This window comes from Coregonus lavaretus (assembly GCF_964263955.1).
Source record: "Coregonus lavaretus genome assembly, chromosome: 9".
NCBI lineage: Eukaryota > Metazoa > Chordata > Actinopteri > Salmoniformes > Salmonidae > Coregonus > Coregonus lavaretus.
Window position 1 is genome coordinate 57,941,866 of NC_139996.1, and position 21,574 is coordinate 57,963,439.

The 21,574-nt window shown below is 39.9% G+C and overlaps 1 protein-coding gene across 1 annotated transcript in view; it reads right to left on the minus strand.

Moving 5' to 3' along the window:
• brsk2a (BR serine/threonine kinase 2a) overlaps positions 1–21,574 on the minus strand; it is a gene marked incomplete at both ends in the record, with an annotated part of 414,243 nt that overhangs the window by 93,753 nt on the left and 298,916 nt on the right. Inside the window, one exon of the mRNA XM_084169332.1 lies at positions 2,151–2,184. Coding sequence (XP_084025458.1) covers positions 2,151–2,184 — 34 coding nt within the window. The remainder of the gene's footprint in view (positions 1–2,150; positions 2,185–21,574) is intronic.

Consider the following 21,574-nt stretch of genomic DNA (forward strand, 5'->3'; position numbering starts at 1 on the left):
CAAAGAGAAAAAAGAAAGAGAAATATAGGAATTTTTAAGTGAAGGCTCTCTCAGAGGAAGATCATGGATCAACCTCATTTGGGGGAATTCCGAGTTAAGCTAAATGGAATGTCATTCCCTTTTCATGCACTGTTCTCTCTACGCGTATTCTGAACTTAAGCATGAGAATAACATGCTATTAACCCGTTATTTGTTTGGGGTGGAGATCAAACAAAAGACGGTGTGGCGGAGGTGACCTTGACTTAATTCTCTCATAATTCCACCACCTTTACGCGCGATGAAACGATGAATAAGGTCGAGCAACCTGTCGGTACCAAGTCGAACAACATCTACTTTCTTTTTCAAAATAGAAATTACACAATTCTCCATGCACTGTAATTTACAAATTGATAAGAGCTATTGATAAGAGCTAGGTCAATTTTACTGAAAAATATATAAATGCAACATGAAACAATTTTAAAGATTTTACTGAGTTTACTCACTTCATATAAGTCAATTTAATGAGGCCCTAATCTATGGATTTCACATGACTGGGCAGGGGTGCAGCCATGGGTGGGCCTAGGAGGGCATAGGCCCATTTACTTGGCAGCCAGGCCCACCCACTGGGGAGCCAGGGCCAGCCAATCAGAAATAGTTTTTCCACACAAAAGAGTCCCCTGTAGCTCAGTTGGTAGAGCATGGCACTTGCAATGCTAGGGTTGTGGGTTCGTTTCCCACGGGGGGCCAGTATGAAAGTGTATGCGCTCACTAACTGTAAGTCGCTCTGGATAAGAGTGTCTGCTAAATTACTCAAATGTAAATGTATTACAGACCGAAATACTCCTCAGCACCCACCCCCCCCCCCCACACCCCTCCCTCAGACGATCCCGCAGGTGAAGAAGCCGGATGTGGAGGTCCTGGGCTGATGTGGTCTGCAGTTGTGAGGCCGGTTGTACGTACTGCCAAATTCTCTAAAACGACGTTGGAGGGAGCTTATGTTAGAGAAATGAACATTAAATTATCTGGCAACAGCTCTGGTGGACATTCCTGCAGTCAGCATGCCAATTGCACGCTCCCTCAAAACTTGAGACATTTGTGGCATTGTGTTGTGTGGCAAAACTGCACATTTTAAAGTGGCCTTTTATTGTCCCCAGCACAAGGTGCACCTGTGTAATGATCATGCTGTTTAATCAGCTTATTGATATGCCACACCTGTCAGGTGGATGGATTATATTGGCAAAGGAGAAATGCTCACTAATAAGGATGTAAACAAATGTGTGCACCAAATTTGAGAGAAATAAGCTTTTTGTGCGTATGGGAAATTTCTGGGATTTTTTATTTCAGCTCATGAAACATGGGACCAACACTTTACATGTTGCATTGATATTTATGTTCAGTTTAGTAAGCTGTTTTGATAAGGGGATTGTAAATATATATGACTATTGTTTTAGATCTATTTTACCTTATGATCGCTGGAGAGAAATGTGAAACCAATTATATGGCAGCAAACAGAAGCATATCAACATCCGTTTATTACATGCTGGCCTTATAACTTGCAGGGGTGAAATTTGGAGACCCAAGCTATAGGTTTCTGTAGCCATGTGCAAATGACAGTATAGCGCCAAACCTACCGAGTTGATTTATGATTTCTAGAATGGTTAATTAATTATATGCCCAGACTATTTTCTACTATTTGTATGTGTTAAAAATTAGCCACTATCGGAAGCCACGGTCAGTTATACCCACATAGCCTACATTTATAACTGTCACTTTAGTGTTAGTTTCCTTACATTTTGCATCATTCCATTCCAGTGTTAGTTAACCTTTCTTTCCTCTGTCACGTTCGTGTGGTTGTTCCTGAGGATCCCTAGCAAAAGGGGATCATATTAGGCTAACGTACTACAAGTTGTGCAATAATTTGGGACATGTAGCCTATTTGAATCATTATGGAACGCTGACCATACCTAGCAGTTTAAACCTGGAGCCTGGCGCACGGTTCATGGCGACTGGATCGGGTTTTCAGCGGTTTAATTAAATGTATTCAGCGCGCGCATAAGGTAAGTCTGAATACCAACTAAGTCCGAATACCAACTACTGAGAAGTGCATGGGAAAGGCATACAATTCCTAAGACTGAATCGGGCCCTTGAAGAGTAAACTAAAACATACTCACCCTTATAACCTCTGGGCATGCGTAGTGCGGAGATCTGTGAAGAGACACAGAAAACAATCTTTATTGGCAAAATTCTACGTAGCAACTTCAATGCGAATTCCTACTAAAAAACGGTGCTTAGAAACTTAAAATCAGGCCCCCTTCGCTCCAGAATTATCAGGGGGCTTCTGACACAATATGTGCATCCCAAATTGCACTTTATTCCCTATATAGTGCACTACATTTGTCAAAAGTAGTGCACTACAGTATATATTGAATAGGGGTGTCATTTGGGACATCCATCGCTTTCACTTTGTTATTACCCCAGGTAGTATGTGATTGTGAAAGAAGAAAACAGTGATTTTATAGACACCATCTTTCATCAGTAAGTCTTTACTGTGATCTTTACTGGGAGTTTACACAGAATTCCGATTTGGATTGTACAGTCTGCACTTTGCAGGGTCGTAACCTCACTTATATGATGGCTTACGCATAAACACACACACAGATTACAACCAACAGAAACCATTCTTGGCACCTATACTTTCAATGCCCTATAGAAAGTCTCAGTGTTATTTGTATATTTATGGTGTTTTGTAAATGTGTAATAATTTGTATTTAATCATTTCTTTGTACTTCAGCCTGTTGCTTATTTTATTTTACAACGATTTGTAAAATAAAAAATATATAAAAACATTATCATCATTATACATCATAGTCTTGTCCCCATTTCTGGCCAATGGGGATTGCATCAGAAATGTATATTATGATGTCAACATATAATAGGTCGTTATCAATAAAACATCAAATTTAGCTCTATCATCAGAGTAACTGCATGCTTTTCATGATCATGTAATTTCAGATACGTGAGGGTTAATTGGATATAAAATAAAACTGAACTATACCTGACAACTATGAGTGGTTTAGGTTAATTTCCCATCCTTTGTAGGCTATGCCTGTCAAGCAGCAGAATGTGCAGAAGGGCGCATTTGTCGATGTACTGTTAGCTGATAATGTTTACTTTACAACCTACCAGTAGAAACTTTGTAGGCCTACCTAGCGAACCCCTTTTCAACATTGTTTTTAAGAGTGTTTAATCACGATTGCTGATGAGAGACACGATAGGCTACATTGATTGATGGACCACGTCAAATTGGCTAGCTAGATAGCTAACAGATTACGTCAATATGGCTAGTTAACAAGCTAACTTTCAGGGAATAAACTAGATGGCTATTTTGCTTGCCATCTATAGTGGTCCGACTAACAACTTTACCAGGACAAGGACTTGCCAATGTCAAGCTCTTTCCAAAAACCTAATCTCTGATGAAGCAAGCTAAATGACACATGTTGTTTGCTTAGCTAGCTACATGCCAAATGGATAGGCTACCCTCACTTATCTGAAAATACATGATCACATTTTTGGGATGTCTCATGGTCTAACAAACACTGTTTTGCTCGGCCACCTTCAACCGCAGGTGCGGAAGGCAGTCATTGGCGGATGCGTGAATTGAGACAAAGCCCATGTAAAAAAACATATCTCTAGCTTAAACAGACAGATTTTGATGGGGATTTGTTTATTATGCTAATTAGATTTTTGCAGGGGCGCGGACATCAAGTCTAGAGGGTTAAATAATCGTAAATAAATAAAACGTGTGGTATGATGCTAGTTAGCCTATTGCAGATCTGGACAAACAATCCACCTACCACTATTGTCACTATGAATGGTGGATACAGGGCAGGATATACAGTTAGACTGGTAGACTATATTGATCTGGGGTATAGTTAGTGCTTGGAAAAGCGTAGCGCAAAGGGAAGTACAATCCCCCAGAAAATGTCGAACTGTCCCTTACTGTAGTCTACTCTTGGTTGTCCACTCTCTGAGCAATTAAGCATTGAGCAGCTCCACTAATCTTTACACCAGCTGGATAGGCTGACAGCAAACCCAATGACTGCATTGACACATCCATATCATATTTAGATTGATGGTGATGCGACCCAGCTAGCTGCTGAAAATTGACCAAACCAATGGCCGTCAATGAGCAGAGCAGAGCAATGTCAGTCAGTTTTCTAGGAATATAGTGGTAGCACTTTCTATTAATATGTACTGTATATGCAATGTATGTCATGTATATGTATGAGTAGAAAATGCATCCTTAATTTGTTGCTTGAGGAAATGTTTGTTCTTACAGTATCCAAGGAAGGGAGGAAGGAAGAAAGGATGGATTTTTAAAAAGGGCCACGGTTTCTTGCACTATAAACAAGGGTTTCACTATACAGATTTTTCCAACAATCTGGTCAAGTCAGACTAGTTACACAATCAAGGAGCGGAAGAAAGAAGTATGCATTGTCAGAGAATATTAGTGTACTGTATTTGAATAGGGCTTGCGTATCGATGTTAAATAAACAGACTCATGCGACCTCAACTAGGGCCTTGCTTTTTAGGGCACGCAACAGAAAATGTTTTGATTACTCCCTAATTCAGTCTGTTTTCTTCCGTTTGGTGCCTAATGAACACAACCCAGTGAGGTGACGTCTAGGTGACGTTTGCCCTCCCTACTTCCGTCGTGATTGCAGATGTCATACTGCATTATGCAAATGAGTGAGAGAGAACACTCGCTTGCTGCCGTCTGAAGTTTGCCAATCACCATTTGGATGATCCAGAGGAGAATTGGGAGAAGGTCATGTGGTCTGATGAGACAAATATAGAGCTTTTTGGTCTAAACTCCACTTGCCGTGTTTGGAGGAGGAAGAAGGATGAGTACAACCCCAAGAACACCATCCCAACCGTGAAGCATGGAGGTCGAAACATCATTCTTTGGGGATGCTTTTCTGCAAAGGGGACAGGATGACTGCATCGTATTGAGGGAAGGATGGATGGGGCCATGTATCGCGAGATCTTGGCCAACAACCTCCTTCCCTCAGTAAGAGCATTGAAGATGGGTCATGGCTGGGTCTTCCTGCATGACAACGACCCGAAACACACAGGCAGGGCAACTAAGGAGTGGCTCCGTAAGAAGCATCTCAAGGTCCTGGAGTGGCCTAGCCAGTCTCCAGACCTGAACCCAATAAAAAATCTTTGGAGGGAGCTGAAAGTCCGTATTGCCCAGCAACAGCCCCGAAACCTGAAGGATCTGGAGAAGGTCTGTATGGAGGAGTGGGCCAAAATCCCTGCTGCAGTGTGTGCAAACCTGGTCAAGACCTACAGGAAACGTATGATCTCTGTAATTGCAAACAAAGGTTTCTGTACCAAATATTAAGTTCTGCTTTTCTGATGTATCAAATACTAATGTTAGGCAATAAAATGCAAATTATTCATTACTTAAAAATCATACAATGTGATTTTCTGGATTTTTGTTTTAGATTCCGTCTTTCACAGTTGAAGTGTACCTATGATGATCACAATTGTATCCCTAATGTCCTTACACAGCTCTCTGGTCTTGGCCATTGTGGAGAGGTTGGAGTCTGTGTGATTGAGTGTGTGGACAGGTGTCTTTTATGCAGGTAACAAGTTCAAACAGGTGCAGTTAATACAGGTAATGAGTGGAGAACAGGAGGGCTTCTTAAAGAAAAACTAACAGGTCTGTGAGAGCCGGAATTCTTACTGGTTGGTAGGTGATCAAATACTTATGTCATGCAATAAAATGCAAATTAATTACTTAAAAATCATACAATGTGATTTTCTGGATTTTTGTTTAAGATTCCGTCTCTCACAGTTGAAGTGTACTTATGACAAAAATGACAGACCTCTACATGCTTCTTTATTTTTACTATTTTCTACATCGTATAATATTAGTGAAGACATCAAAACTATGAAATAACACATACAGTGGGGAAAAAAAGTATTTAGACAGCCACCAATTGTGCAAGTTCTCCCACTTAAAAAGATGAGAGAGGCCTGTAATTTTCATCATAGGTACACGTCAACTATGAAAGACAAATTGAGAAAAAAATATCCAGAAAATCACATTGTAGGATTTTTAATGAATTTATTTGCAAATTATGGTCGAAAATAAGTATTTGGTCACCTACAAACAAGCAAGATTTCTGGCTCTCACAGACCTGTAACTTCTTCTTTAAGAGGCTCCTCTGTCCTCCACTCGTTACCTGTATTAATGGCACCTGTTTGAACTTGTTATCAGTATAAAAGACACCTGTCCACGTCCTCAAACAGTCACACTCCAAACTCTACTATGGCCAAGACCAAACAGCTGTCAAAGGACACCATAAACAAAATTGTAGACCTGCAGGCTGGGAAGACTGAATCTGCAATAGGTAAGCAGCTTGGCTTGAAGAAATCAACTGTGGGAGCAATTATTAGGAAATGGAAGACATACAAGACCACTGATAATCTCCCTCGATCTGGGGCTCCACGCAAGATCTCACCCCGTGGGGTCAAAATGATCACAAGAACGGTGAGCAAAAATCCCAGAACCACACGGGGGGACCTAGTGAATGACCTGCAGAGAGCTGGGACCAAAGTAACAAAGCCTACCATCAGTAACACACTACGCCGCCAGGGACTCAAATCCTGCAGTGCCAGATGTGTCCCCCTGCTTAAGCCAGTACATGTCCAGGCCCGTCTGAAGTTTGCTAGAGTGCATTTGGATGATCCAGAAGAGGATTGGGAGAATGTCATATGGTCAGATGAAACCAAAATAGAACTTTTTGGTAAAAACTCAACTCGTCGTGTTTGGAGGACAAAGAATGCTGAGTTGCATCCAAAGAACACCATACCTACTGTGAAGCATGGGGGTGGAAACATCATGCTTTGGGGCTGTTTTCTGCAAAGGGACCAGGGCGACTGATCCGTGTAAAGGAAATAATGAATGGGGCCATGTATCGTGAGATTTTGAGTGAAAACCTCCTTCCATCAGCAATGGCATTGAAGATGAAACGTGGCTGGGTCTTTCAGCATGACAATGATCCCAAACACACCGCCCGGGCAACGGAGTGGCTTCGTAAGAAGCATTTCAAGGTTCTGGAGTGGCCTAGCCAGTCTCCAGATCTCAACCCCATAGAAAATCTTTGGAGGGAGTTTAAAGTCTGTGTTGCCCAGCGACAGCCCCAAAACATCACTGCTCTAGAGGAGATCTGCATGGAGGAATGGGCCAAAATAACAGCAACAGTGTGTAAAAACCTTGTGAAGACTTACAGAAAACGTTTGACCTGTGTCATTGCCAACAAAGGGTATATAACAAAGTATTAAGAAACTTTTGTTATTGACCAACTACTTATTTTCCACCATAATTTGCAAATAAATTCATAAAAAATTCTACAATGTGATTTTCCTCATTTTGTCTGTCATAGTTGACGTGTACCTATGATGAAAATTACAGGCCTCTCTCATCTTTTTAAGTGGGAGAACTTGCACAATTGGTGGCTGACTAAATAGTTTTTTCCCCACTGTATATGTGCTTTCTTGAACAGGGGGACCTTGCGGGCGCTGCAGGATTTCAGTCCTTCACGGCGTAGTGTGTTACCAATTGTTTTCTTGGTGACTATGGTCCCAGCTGCCTTGAGATCATTGACAAGATCCTTCCGTGTAGTTCTGGGCTGATTCCGCACCGTTCTCATGATCATTGCAACTCCACGAGGTGAGATCTTGCATGGAGCCCCAGGCCGAGGGAGATTGACAGTTATTTTGTCTTTCTTCCATTTGCGAATAATCGCACCAACTGTTGTCACCTTCTCCCAAGCTGCTTGGCGATGGTCTTGTAGCCCATTCCAGCCTTGTACAGGTCTACAATCTTGTCCCTGACATCCTTGGAGAGCTCTTTGGTCTTGGCCATGGTGGAGTTTGGAATCTGATTGATTGATTGCTTCTGTGGACAGGTGTCTTTTATACAGGTAACAAGCTGAGATTTTAAGAGTGTGCTCCTAATCGCAGCTCATTACCTGTATAAAAGACACCTGGGAGCCAGAAATCTTTCTGATTGAGAGGGGGTCAAATACTTATTTCCCTCATTAAAATGCAAATCAATTTATAACATTTTTTACATGCGTTTTTCTGGATTTCTTTGTTGTTATTCTGTCTCACACTGTTCAAATAAACCTACCATTAAAATTATAGACTGATCATTTCTTTGTCAGTGGGCGAACATACAAAATCAGCAGGGGATCAAATACTTTTTCCCCCTCACTGTATCTAAAAGTTTAATTCGGGAGATGGTAACTTGTTAAACAACTTCTTCCAAGGTGCCCCAAATTCCTAATGAGTTAATTGTTACATTATTCATTTAATCGAGTGACAAACATAGTTAGTTGATACGATAAATAACAGTAACACATTAAAGTAAGTCACGTCTTGAAATAAGCCTGCAGTAGCTAAAGCTTAATAATAACCACACCATACCAGACCTTCACAAACATTTCTAAACTTTATTAGGGTAATATCAAAAGTAGGTCAAGCCATTGTTTATAGGCAAAATACAAGCAGCGAATGTAAACCAGAGAAAAAAACGCACTACCCTCCCATGTGCCCCCAAAAGAAAACCACACAACCCTCCCCAAAGCAAAAAAGAAAGTTTGACCATCCTCCCCTATTTTGGACCACCCCTCCCCCCAGTAAATTTCTATCTGTCCCCTTACTGATCAAAACTTTAGAAAAACATTGACATACAGGCTCAGTGAGCACAGCCTTGCCATTGAAAAGGGTAGACACAGAAAAACCTGGCTCCCTGTAGAAGAAAGGCTGTGCAACCACTGCACCACAGCAGAACCCGAGACAGAGCTGCATTTCCTGACACATTTTCTAAAATATAAAACAATTAGAGAATGTAATTTCCCCAAATTAGGAACCCTTATTCAAGATTTCAAAGACCTCTCTGATGAGAATAGGCTACCCGTCCTGTTGGGGGAGGACGCAGAGAGCTGTGGGTTGGCAGTGCACTACATTGCTGCCTGCCATAAGATGAGTGACAGTGTCTGACAGAACAACCTGCACATGTCCTCTATGCCATTGTTATTGTTATTGTCCATTGTATGGTTATTTTTACCCTTGATTATTGTTGTTATTGATTATAATTTTTTAAATTATGTTAATATTATATTGTAAATTAATCACTTAATTTTACGCTTTGGCAATATGTACATTGTTATGTCAATTTGAATTGAATAGAGATAGAGAGAGAGAGAGAGAGAGAGAGAGAGAGAGAGAGAGAGAGAGAGAGAGAGAGAGAGAGAGAGAGAGAGAGAGAGAGAGAGAGAGAGAGAGAGAGAGAGAGAGAGAGCTGGAGAGAGAGAGTGTGTGGGGAGACTGTAGTTCTGACCAATGCATATTCTGTTATGTGTGTGTTTAGGGGTGGCTGTTGTGGAGGTAGCGAGATCACCACAGAATGTGGACAGAATCAGGTCTGTGGAGGGCACAGACGTCAGAGGACCTATATCTATCCCACAAACCCCTGTTGCTAGCACACACATGTCATCACAGAGTAGTACTCTGGTTTGAGCCATTCAGGTCACCAGGAATCACTGGCCAAAATATATTTATATCTAAATGTTATGTATGTATGTACTGTGTGTATGTATTTTTTTTTACTGCTCTAGGGATATAATTATTGTTTGGATAACCTTATTTACAATTATGTATAGAATTGTATCTTTAATTTTTTCACTCTTTATGTGCTGCGTACCACAGAGAATACTGGAAGAAGAATTTTCACAGTGAATTATTGTAATGTTTGTTTATGTGTCAATTAATCCCATAAGGGATGGGTTGCCAACTGGCGATTTGACACGAACATAAAATGTCATCCATTCATTCATTCATTCACCACAAACAAAAACCTCCAGAAGTATGGATTGGTCTGTTTCAAGAAATACCTCGCATGAAACTTTCAAGATACACCCAGAATAGTAATGGCCACCCCTTCCTGCCTTTCTAGGGAGTTTTTCCTAGCCACTGTGCTTCTGCATCTGCATTGCTTGCTCTTAGGGGTTTTAGGCTAGATATATGCTGATGTAAAAAGGGCTTTGTTATGATGTTTTCATAGTGTGGTGGTAACCAAGTTGAATTTAGTAGAAAGTGACTTGGTGCCACACAGTCTGAATACCAAGGATTCTGTTATGTCAAGGGAGATTACTGATGTATACCTTAGAATGATTGATGGATATGATATACTGACTTGGGGGTACAAGGGAATAACATGAGACAAGGGAGTGCCCACTGATGGTTACCAGATGTGGTTGAAGAAACGTGTAATAGAGGGTATATAAATCAGAGGGTTTCTTTGTTCAGTAGTTCGGAATGGCAAGAGGCAAAGCACTATCCTTTTGTTATAACGAACCATGGTACCTATTAAATATTTATATGAACTCTCCCGCTAAGTGTTAAATATATTCTTGCATCATTAATTACTTGATACGATTTGGCATGGGTCCTCAGATCCTCAAAAAATTCTACAGCTGCACCATCGAGAGCATCCTGACTGGTTGCATCACCGCCTGGTATGGCAACTGCTTGGCCTCCGACCGCAAGGCACTACAGAGGGTAGTGCGTACGGCCCAGTACATCACTGGGGCCAAGCTTCCTGCCATCCAGGACCTCTATAACAGGCGGTGTCAGAGGAAGGCCCTCAAAATTGTCAAAGACTCCAGCCACCCTAGTCATAGACTGTTCTCTCTGCTACCGCACGGCAAGCGGTACCGGAGTGCCAAGTCTAGGTCCAAAAGACTTCTCAACAGCTTCTACCCCCAAGCCATAAGACTCCTGAACAGCTAATCATGGCTACCCGGACAATTTGCACTGCCCCCCCACCCCATCCTTTTTACGCTGCTGCTACTCTGTTAATTATTTATACATAGTCACTTTAACTCTACCCACATGTACATATTACCTCAACTACCTCAACTAGCCGGTGCCCCCGCACATTGACTCTGCAACGGTACCCCCCTGTATATATAGCCTCCCTACTGTCACTTTATTTTACTTCTGCAATTTTTTTTCTCAACACTTTTTTTGTTGTTGTTTTATTTTTATTTTTTTATTTTTATTTTTATTTTCAAATAAATGCACTGTTGGTTAAGGGCTGTAAGTAAGCATTTCACTGTAATGTCTGCACCTGTTGTATTCGGCGCATGTGACCAATAAAATTTGATTTGATTTGATTTGATTTGCATCATGAATTACTTGATACCATAGAAACTCATCATAACAGATTGGCGTCTAAACGAACAGGATGCAGTTTACAGCCGAACTAACAGGTAAGCAGACTTTCATTTTTTTTTGATTATGTCAAATTCTGCTTATCTGTGGTAAAGCTAAGCTGTAATGAACGTTTAAAAAATCGATATTTTTAAGGGGGAAGATGAGTGGTGTTGAGTTATGTAAGGGATGTAAGGACAAAATATTAAATTAGACAAGGACATGGTGCTATGATTCAAAATAGGGTGTGTTAGAGGTAATGAGTAAAAGCAAAAGCAAAAGAGGACAACCGAATGGGCGCAGGTTACCCTTAATGATAATACATTATTTATTCATTTATTATTTTACCTTTATTTAACTAGGCAAGCCAGTTAAGAACAAATTCTTATTTACAATGATGGCCTACACCAGCCAAACCCGGACGACGCTGGGCCAATTGTGCGCCGCCCTATGGGACTCCCAATCACGGCCGGTTGTGATACAGCCTGGAATCGAACCAGAGAGTGGGTGTTAATCCTTTAATGTAAAGTACATTATAAAAGAGAATGGGCGCAGGATATCTGTAATGATAATACATTACAAAAAGAGTGGGTGTTAATCCTTCAATGTAAAGTACATTATAAAGAGATTGGGTTTTATTCCCGTAGTTTGTAAGGCATTATAAAAGGAATAGGTTACAGGCCTTTGATGTGGTAAATCATCATAAAAAGAAGAGAGATGTAGTCCCTTGTGAATTACTCAAAAACGGCAGGAGAGGGAGCAGATAAAATTTAACATATTGAACTAAAGACAAAATAGGCAAACAACATTTTAGTACAGAATGGGTATTTGATTTAAGTATTTAATTACTAATATTGCATTAACTAATAGCAGTAATGAATGGACAGCGTAGTAGACCGGTATCTGGAAAAACAGTCACCATTAAGAGTAAAGCAGAGCTTCATTTAACTCGAAGAGAGATACAGGAAATTACAAAATTATTACAGACAAATCCGCATTCAGAACCAGTCTCTTGTAAAAGTAATGTATGTTAAGTAAATTAGGATTTTTCTATGTGGGAGCATATCTTTGTGATTTATCAGCATGGACAGATAATGAGTAAGTATTTTTTTTTAAAGAGAGAAATAAAAGGGATAAGTTACAGATAGCGCGAAAATATGTCATTGACAATATCGTCGTAAGCAACACAAAATGGGATATACATTATATGAAAGAGGCGTATAAAGCATGCGATTTAATGAGCGCACAATGGCAAGGAAATATAAGTAATAAGGACAAAAAGTCAGCTAACGAAGTCAAGTAATTGAATGGGACAACACAGAACAAAGGGCAGAAAGTAATTTGAATCGGAAGGGAGCATAATAAGTTATAAAAATTGATATGATAATTTTATATACGTTTGGATAAGAAGTTTCAATATATAACAGAATTAAGTCATTGAATATCAAGGAGTGGTATGGAGATTGTGATGCTGTTTTAGAGAGTAGTGGACAAGTCTGTATTTTCTGGGACAGACAGGGCAGTGTCCTGGAAATTACAGTCAGTTTTTTTGGTTCCACTGGGAGTATATTTGAAGAAGGTGATTTGTGTCGATTGAGAATTGATTAAAAAAACCACAAAGGGATTCTTGGATGTGAGTACTTAGAAGTTTCTAACGTTATATATGTATTAACTTGCTCACCCAAACGTAGACGTACGTCATGGGTGGTAAATATGAATACAGGTTTTTAAGTTGTACTGTTGTTAGATCATGTGATAGGGATAAGGAGTGGAATTTATAGACATAAATTATAGTATTGTACAAATCCAATTTAGAGTTTCCATTAAACTACAGTGGGGAAAAAAGTATTTAGTCAGCCACCAATTGTGCAAGTTCTCCCACTTAAAAAGATGAGAGAGGCCTGTAATTTTCATCATAGGTACACGTCAACTATCACAGACAAATTGAGAAGAAAAAAATCCAGAAAATCACATTGTAGGATTTTTAATGAATTTATTTGCAAATTATGGTCGAAAATAAGTATTTGGTCACCTACAAACAAGCAAGATTTCTGGCTCTCACAGACCTGTAACTTCTTCTTTAAGAGGCTCCTCTGTCCTCCACTCGTTACCTGTATTAATGGCACCTGTTTGAACTTGTTATCAGTATAAAAGACACCTGTCCACAACCTCAAACAGTCACACTCCAAACTCCACTATGGCCAAGACCAAAGAGCTGTCAAAGGACACCAGAAACGTCTGAGATCCCCAGAGATTGGAAAGCTGCCGCGGTCATCCCCCTCTTCAAAGGGGATGACACTCTAGATCCAAACTGCTACAGACCTATATCCATCCTGCCCTTCCTTTCGAAAGTATTTGAAAGACAAGTTAACAAACAGATCACCGACCATTTCGAATACCACCGTACCTTCTCCGCTATGCAATCCGGTTTCCGAGCTGGTCATGGGTGCACTTCAGCCACGCTTAAGGTCCTAAACGATATTTTAACCGCGATTGATAATAGACAGTACCGTGCAGCCATCTTCATCGACCTGGCCAAGGCTTTCGACTCTGTCAACCACCGCATTCTTATTGGCAGACTAAATAGCCTTGGTTTCTCAAATGACTGCCTCGCCTGGTTCACCAACTACTTCTCAGATAGAGTTCAGTGTGTCAAATCGGAGGGCCTGTTGTCTGGACCTATGGCAGTCTCTATGGGGGTGCCACAGGGTTCAATTCTTGGACCGACACTTTTCTCCGTGTATATCAATGGTGTCGCTCTTGCTGCTGGTGACTCTCAGATCCACCTCTACGCAGACGACACCATTTTGTATACATCTGGCCCTTCATTGGACACTGTGTTAACAAACCTCCAAACGAGCTTCAATGCTATACAACACTCCTTCAGTAGCCTCCAACTGCTCTTAAACACTAGTAAAACTAAATGTATGCTTTTCAATCGAACGCTGCTGGCACCCGCCCACCCGACTAGAATCACCACTCTCGACGGGTCTGACCTTGAGTATGTGGACAACTACAAATACCTAGGTGTCTGGTTAGACTGTAAACTCTCCTTCCAGACTCACATTAAGAATCTCCAATCCAAAGTTAAATCTAGAATCGGCATCCTATTTCGCAACAAAGCCTCCTTCACTCATGCTGCCAAACATGCCCTCGTAAAACTGACTATCCTACCGATTCTTGACTTCGGCGATGTCATTTACAAAATAGCCTCCAACACTCTACTCAGCAAACTGGATGTAGTCTATCACAGTGCCATCCGTTTTGTCTCCAAAGCCCCATACACTACCCACCACTGTGACCTGTACGCTCTTGTTGGCTGGTCCTCACTACATGTTCGTCGTCAAACCCACTGGCTCCAGGCCATCTATAAATCACTGCTAGGCAAATCCCCGCCTTATCTTAGCTCATTGGTCACCATAGCAGCACCCACCCGTAGTCTGCGCTCCAGCAGGTATATCTCACTGGTCATTCCCAAAGCCAACACCTCCTTTGGCCGCCATTCCTTCCAGTTCTCTGCTGCCAATGACTGGAACGAATTGCAAAAATCTCTGAAGCTGGAGACTCTTATCTCCCTCACTAACTTTAAGCATCAGTTGTCAGAGCACCTTACCGATCACTGCACCTGTACACAGCCCATCTGAAATTAGCCCACCCAACTACCTCATCCCTATATTGTTATTTATTTTGCTCTTTTGCACCCCAGTATCTCTATTTGCACATAATCTCTTGCACATCTAGCATTCCAGTGTTAATACTATTGTAATTATTGTGCACTATAGCCTATTTATTGCCTTACCTCCATAACTTGCTACATTTGCACACACTGTATATATATTTTCTGTTGTATTTTTTACTTTGTTTTTTTACCCCATATGTAACTCTGTGTTGTTTTTATCGCACTGCTTTGTTTTATCTTGGCCAGGTCGCAGTTGTAAATGAGAACTTGTTCTCAACTGGCTTACCTGGTTAAATAAAGGTGAAAAAAAAATAAAAATAAAAAATAAAACATTGTAGACCTGCACCAGGCTGGGAAGACTGAATCTGCAATAGGTAAGCAGCTTGGTTTGAAGAAATCAACTGTGGGAGCAATTATTAGGAAATGGAAGACATACAAGACCACTGATAATCTCCCTCGATCTGGGGCTCCACGCAAGATCTCACCCCGTGGGGTCAAAATGATCACAAGAACGGTGAGCAAAAATCCCAGAACCACACGGGGGGACCTAGTGAATGACCTGCAGAGAGCTGGGACCAAAGTAACAAAGCCTACCATCAGTAACACACTACGCCGCCAGGGACTCAAATCCTGCAGTGCAAGACGTGTCCCCCTGCTTAAGCCAGTACATGTCCAGGCCCGTCTGAAGTTTGCTAGAGTGAATTTGGATGATCCAGAAGAGGATTGGGAGAATGTCATATGGTCAGATGAAACCAAAATATAACTTTTTGGTAAAAATTCAACTCGTCGTGTTTGGAGGACAAAGAATGCTGAGTTGCATCCAAAGAACACCATACCTACTGTGACGTATGGGGGTGGAAACATCATGCTTTGGGGCTGTTTTTCTGCAAAGGGACCAGGATGACTGATCCGTGTAAAGGAAAGAATGAATGGGGCCATGTATCGTGAGATTTTTAGTGAAAACCTCCTTCCATCAGCAAGGGCATTGAAGATGAAACGTGGCTGGGTCTTTCAGCATGACAATGATCCCAAACACACCGCCCGGGCAACGAAGGAGTGGCTTCGTAAGAAGCATTTCAAGGTCCTGGAGTGACCTAGCCAGTCTCCAGATCTCAACCCCATAGAAAATCTTTGGAGGGAGTTGAAAGTCCGTGTTGCCCAGCGACAGCCCCAAAACATCACTGCTCTAGAGGAGATCTGCATGGAGGAATGGGCCAAAATACCAGCAACAGTGTGTGAAAACCTTGTGAAGACTTACAGAAAACGTTTGACCTGTGTCATTGCCAACAAAGGGTATATAACAAAGTATTGAGAAACTTTTGTTATTGACCAAATACTTATTTTCCACCATAATTTGCAAATAAATTCATTAAAAATCCTACAATGTGATTTTCTGGATTTTTTTTTCTCATTTTGTCTGTCATAGTTGACGTGTACCTATGATGAAAATTACAGGCCTCTCTCATCTTTTTAAGTGGGACAACTTGCACAATTGGTGGCTGACTAAATACTTTTTTTCACCACTGTAATTATCAGTGTGGAGCTAAGTTAGTGAAGTGAAGGTACTTCATTTTGTATCAGAGGTTAAGATGACAAACCATTGTAATTGTGCTATTTGTGGGATGTCTGTGTCAGTTCAATAGCATTGGGGAAATGGCATAGAGTAAACAAATCTGGGTTTATGAGTGTAATTCAACTGCTGGTATGTGTTGCTTGAACAGATATTACAGAGTATTTGGTTTGGTGATGTAGAATGGAAGGTTTGAAGCGTGCGTGGTTGAAATGGAAAGACTCACTTATTTAACAGTAATAGCGAAACAATTTCATGATAGTCATTTTTTTGCGTTGCCTAAGGGTTTGCTAGATTAAACGATTGAGAATGGTGGCATAATGGCAATCCATAAATGGGATATTGATACTATGGATATAAATTCAATATATGCTGGTCAACTACAGCAAGTCTTTGGTTTATTGCTTGTAGCCTACTTAGAAAGGACAGTTACCTAGATCTGCTGTATCCTAATAATGGAGGATTAGTGGTTTCAGAAGAGCTGTGGCTATGATCTTAGAAACAAACACTAGGGATAATTAAGCAGTGTTGGAAGGAAGCAGAGTATGAAAGATAACATTGACTGTGGAATATGGCAACTTTTGGCTGAGGTCACTACAGAAGAATTACTGACACAATATCGTAAAAAATCAACTGAACCAAACATGAAGCTACTACAGCAATTTAGGATTGTTAATGTTGTTAAGTTAGTTTTTAAACCCTACGATAGAGAACGCTGTTTGAAAATGTGTTTTATTTGGTCTACTAGTAAAAAATGGAAGAGTTTCCATGTCTTTGTCTGCAGGTGTTAGCCATTGGGGCTCACTGAAACATGAGAGATCTGTAAGGGACATTATGGGTTACGTTTGGTGTACAAGGATCAATGGTTGCTGAGGAGAAGGTAGTCAAAGGGGGTTGAATGTTACCGGTGTGAAAGGGCTAGCTAGTTAGTGGTGCAAACTAGTGGCGTTTAGAGTGGTGACGTAACTTGCTCTGCGACATGTAAGTAGTTGTTTACCTTGCTTTGCAAGAACCGCAGATTTTGTGGAGCGACGGGTAACGGTGTTTCGAGGGTGAATGTTGTCGATGTGTGTAGAGGGTCCATGGTTCAAGCCCAGGTAGGGACGGAAGCAAAACTTTTACATAGAGGCTATTAACCTAGAAAACTGGTTTAATTGATAACATTATATGAAAGAGATTGTCTTACCAACACATAGCGGATAGTGTAACATAGTAATTAAAGTTGCATTTCTATGAATAGATGTTTTATTTGTTTTTACTATAACTTCACAATAATTTGTCATCTGTTAAAGTACTGTTAGATGGAAAGTCAGTGATAGAGGATAATAGAGATTGTAGAGGGTTTTCTGTATTATAAGGAAGTAGGTTAATTGGGTGATGAGAAATGTTGAATTGGATTGTTTGAATAGAATGGTATTAAAATAATTATTTATAGTAAGGTTAAAAAAAATATGTTATTAGGTAGTAGTAGTTTGTGGATATAATTTACTAATGCCATGATTTAGTAAGAGGGCAATGTGGAGCACATGTCTAGATAGTTGAATATGGAACGTTCTTTGACAATTTTTAATTATTATACTTAAATTATGTAGTTTGTTTAGACAACAGTGAGTTACGCAGAAAGTTCATTAATTCTACAAACGATAATCTGTTTAGGGTACATTGAACAATGGGAGGTTGTTTTTACTATTAGGCTGATGGGGCAGTACACATTCTTTTGTAAGTTATGACGTTATTAAACAATAGGTTGTTATTTTAAAAACATCAATGCAACAGGTTGCGATGATTAAATTACTAGAAAGGGGTTATAGGTTTATAGTAGAAGGTGCGGTGAACTTAATGAAACGTGGTATTATCTGATATGTTCTGAGTGGGAGTTTTTTTCCAGGATTGATGGAAATCCCCTACAGTATATGTTAAGGGAAAGTAGGAGACAACGTATCAAACAACCTTTTTAATAAATGCCTGGGATAAAATATCACGGCTTACTTACGTGGAGTAAGTGATTATATTGGCAAATGAATGAAATATGATATTTAGAGGGGTGACAGGAACAATATAAGGGGAAACAGATATTTCCTATGTTGTTGATCAAGTAACAATTCTAGGATAATTTGATATGGGATCACATGGAGCAGATTTAGGGGTTCAATAATCATTGTGAGAATTACAGAGGATGAAGTCTGAAGGGTAATCAATTAAAAAATACTCATTGTAAACTCAAATAACTTTGAGTGGTTTTCATCTTTAGAGAGATTTTATATAATATTTTTATGGAGTAGTTATGAGGAATTAGATTTATACAAACAATTATTGATGAGATAGGAAAGTGTATATCTGTATCATGTTTTGGTGTGTAATTACTATCTTTGGATTACTGATTGTAATTGAATGTTAACGAAATATATCATTTATCTTCCAGGAGAAAGGGGATTTCCTTATCTCTCATTGGAATGTTTCCCAGGGCTGGGGAGAGCAGTTAGTAAAATCCGGCAGTTTTATACTTAGGTCGTAAAAAAAAGGGCTACCAAATTACAAAAGGCCTGGCTATTTTTGTTTGTTGTTTTCCATTTGGGTTTTTCAAATAACCACACACAACCCACCTAGTATGATGTTTATATAGGGTTCTTATTTTGATTATAAGGAGTTTTAACAGGTCAAATATGATAGGTATTAAAGGAGCACACACGGAGCTTTATTACGTTTTTTTTCTTTTCTGAGTGAGTTTTGGGTACACACGTGATTATTTTTTTAGAAGAAATGTCATGAGGACTTAATGTACACTTAGGATAACTTACATTTATGAAATGTTTTGACTGTTGTTAATGATTAGTTTATACTATAGAATGGAACAATTATTTGAAGGATTTCAATGACCTCTGAACTCTGTCTTGACTTTCTAGTGTGATTTGATCACCCACACTGGAAATCCTAGAGGCATGGGATGAGGAATTTAAGGTGATTTATAATACAGAATTGGGGATTATTTATAATAAGGATAATTAAGACGAAGTTTATAATTTGGTAATAATATATATATATGATTTGGACCATGACAAGAACAGAGAGAGAGAGCTATCCCTGAATGAGGGATAACTGTCGCTAGTCAATTTTACTATTCTTGAATTACTTTATGGGATAAAAGTAAGTTAAGATATTATCAAATGTCATTTTAATTTCATTTATTATTTTGGTTTAACAAACAATGTTGTTGTTTTGTTTTTGAAAGCATGAATCACAATGTCTCGAAAGGGGAGAAGTACTGATCGCAGTAGTAATTAATGTGTTATGGGTTAGATTAAATGTTTTAGGTGAAAGTGTATTTGTGGTATGGAAGCAGGATGTAGAGGAGGCCTGTCTATGGAATGAGTGGACTCCAACAAGCTGCAAAAATGTGCGCTTCCTAATCAAGGCTTCTCCTGACTGATAAGAAAAAGGGTAAAGTAGCATACTGTGTCTCACCTAACAATGTTTTGAAGACTTTCTTTCAAAAGGTGAAGGCTTCTCTGCCAGAACTAACAGGAGAATCTGGGCATTTTCTGCGCCTTGGAGACTACGTGGCAGTAAAAGATTACAGAAATAAGAGCTGGACAGAATCTAGGTGGAGAGGTCAGTAATAGGTGTTGCTGGCTACCTCGATGGAGGGGAAAGTAGCAGAGACAGATTCCTAGATCTATGTATCCCACTGTAAGACTATTCTAATTTAGAGGAGGAAGATGGCATCGCCACTGCGGAGCATTGTTTTTGTGTTTGTGTCTGTGTGTTTTTGCAGCGGGGACTTTCAACTTCCCTATTGGTAAGATGCAAGAAGGACACACTCCACAGAGTGATGTTGATAAATGGAGAAGGACTATGGATGAATAGAGACCATAGTGACGGAAAAAGATTCAGAGATAACAGGACCATACATAGTCACCCAGTCTACACCAACGGAGGTATGGATAGAGGGGAGATCGACCTGGTATCATGTCAACCACTGCTACAGACTACTAGGAGGACCCCGACGACCTCAAGATAAGGGAGCTGAGGATGCTGGAGATGACAAGGATCAGGTGATGGGAGACAATGTCAACAGGAATGCTACTGATGAGCTACATGTTCTGGGTGATTCCCCCGGTGGAGGCACAGACGTCCAAGTACTTCAAGATCTTCCAGAATTTCAAGAATCACCTGACTGGCACACCATTCAGTTCTATGTATTTGGAGGGTTTACCTAATAGAAATGTGGGAGTATATTAGAAATTGGTATTAAGAATAATTGTTAAAACATAATAATTGGTCATATAGTGAATGCTTATATGGACTTATTGGATTAGAAATTAAATCTATTAAACTGTTATGTTTGTCTTCTAGTGAGGTAAATACAGATGGTGTCTTGATGCATAGCAGGGATAATTTGGCCTAGAATGGTGTGAACCTAAATAAAAGAAACAACCTATGAACCGGTTGAAGATGAATATAAGAGGCGTTGAAGACGTTTCTGTAAAGTACCACTTCAACATGCAACCGGAGTACAACAGCCAATCGAAGCTGTCAACGGATTTTCTCATGTTTTTATACCAAGGGAGTGTGACAGGAGTCCACCATTGAGTGAGAAGGGAGAAATATATGTTCAGATACAACATTTCTAATGTTGTGGGTATAATGGTTGGCAAATGGACAAGACAATGAGGTTGTAGAGTTGGTGGTGACTCGGATGAGACATTGTAGTTGTGATATTGTCATGGGCAATTCATTTTGAAGTATGAAGCTGTCTGAAGAACATAATGAAGAGACGCCAGAAGATTTACGTGCTGGAGAAAAAAAGGGGTTGCTTAGCTGGGTGGATAATAACATTTGATTTCTCTAAATTAGCTAATATGGGTAGTAGGTATATACACTGCTAAATTAATAGTATTAAGAATGCATTGAGATAATGATTTGTATTTATTATCAGGATGAGGAAAGTCATAATATAATTATGGATATTTATACTGTATGGTAATATACGTGTACATTCTGACAGGTGTAATGGGTGATAAAGTTGAGGGTTTTAATTTTGATTGATAAGGACC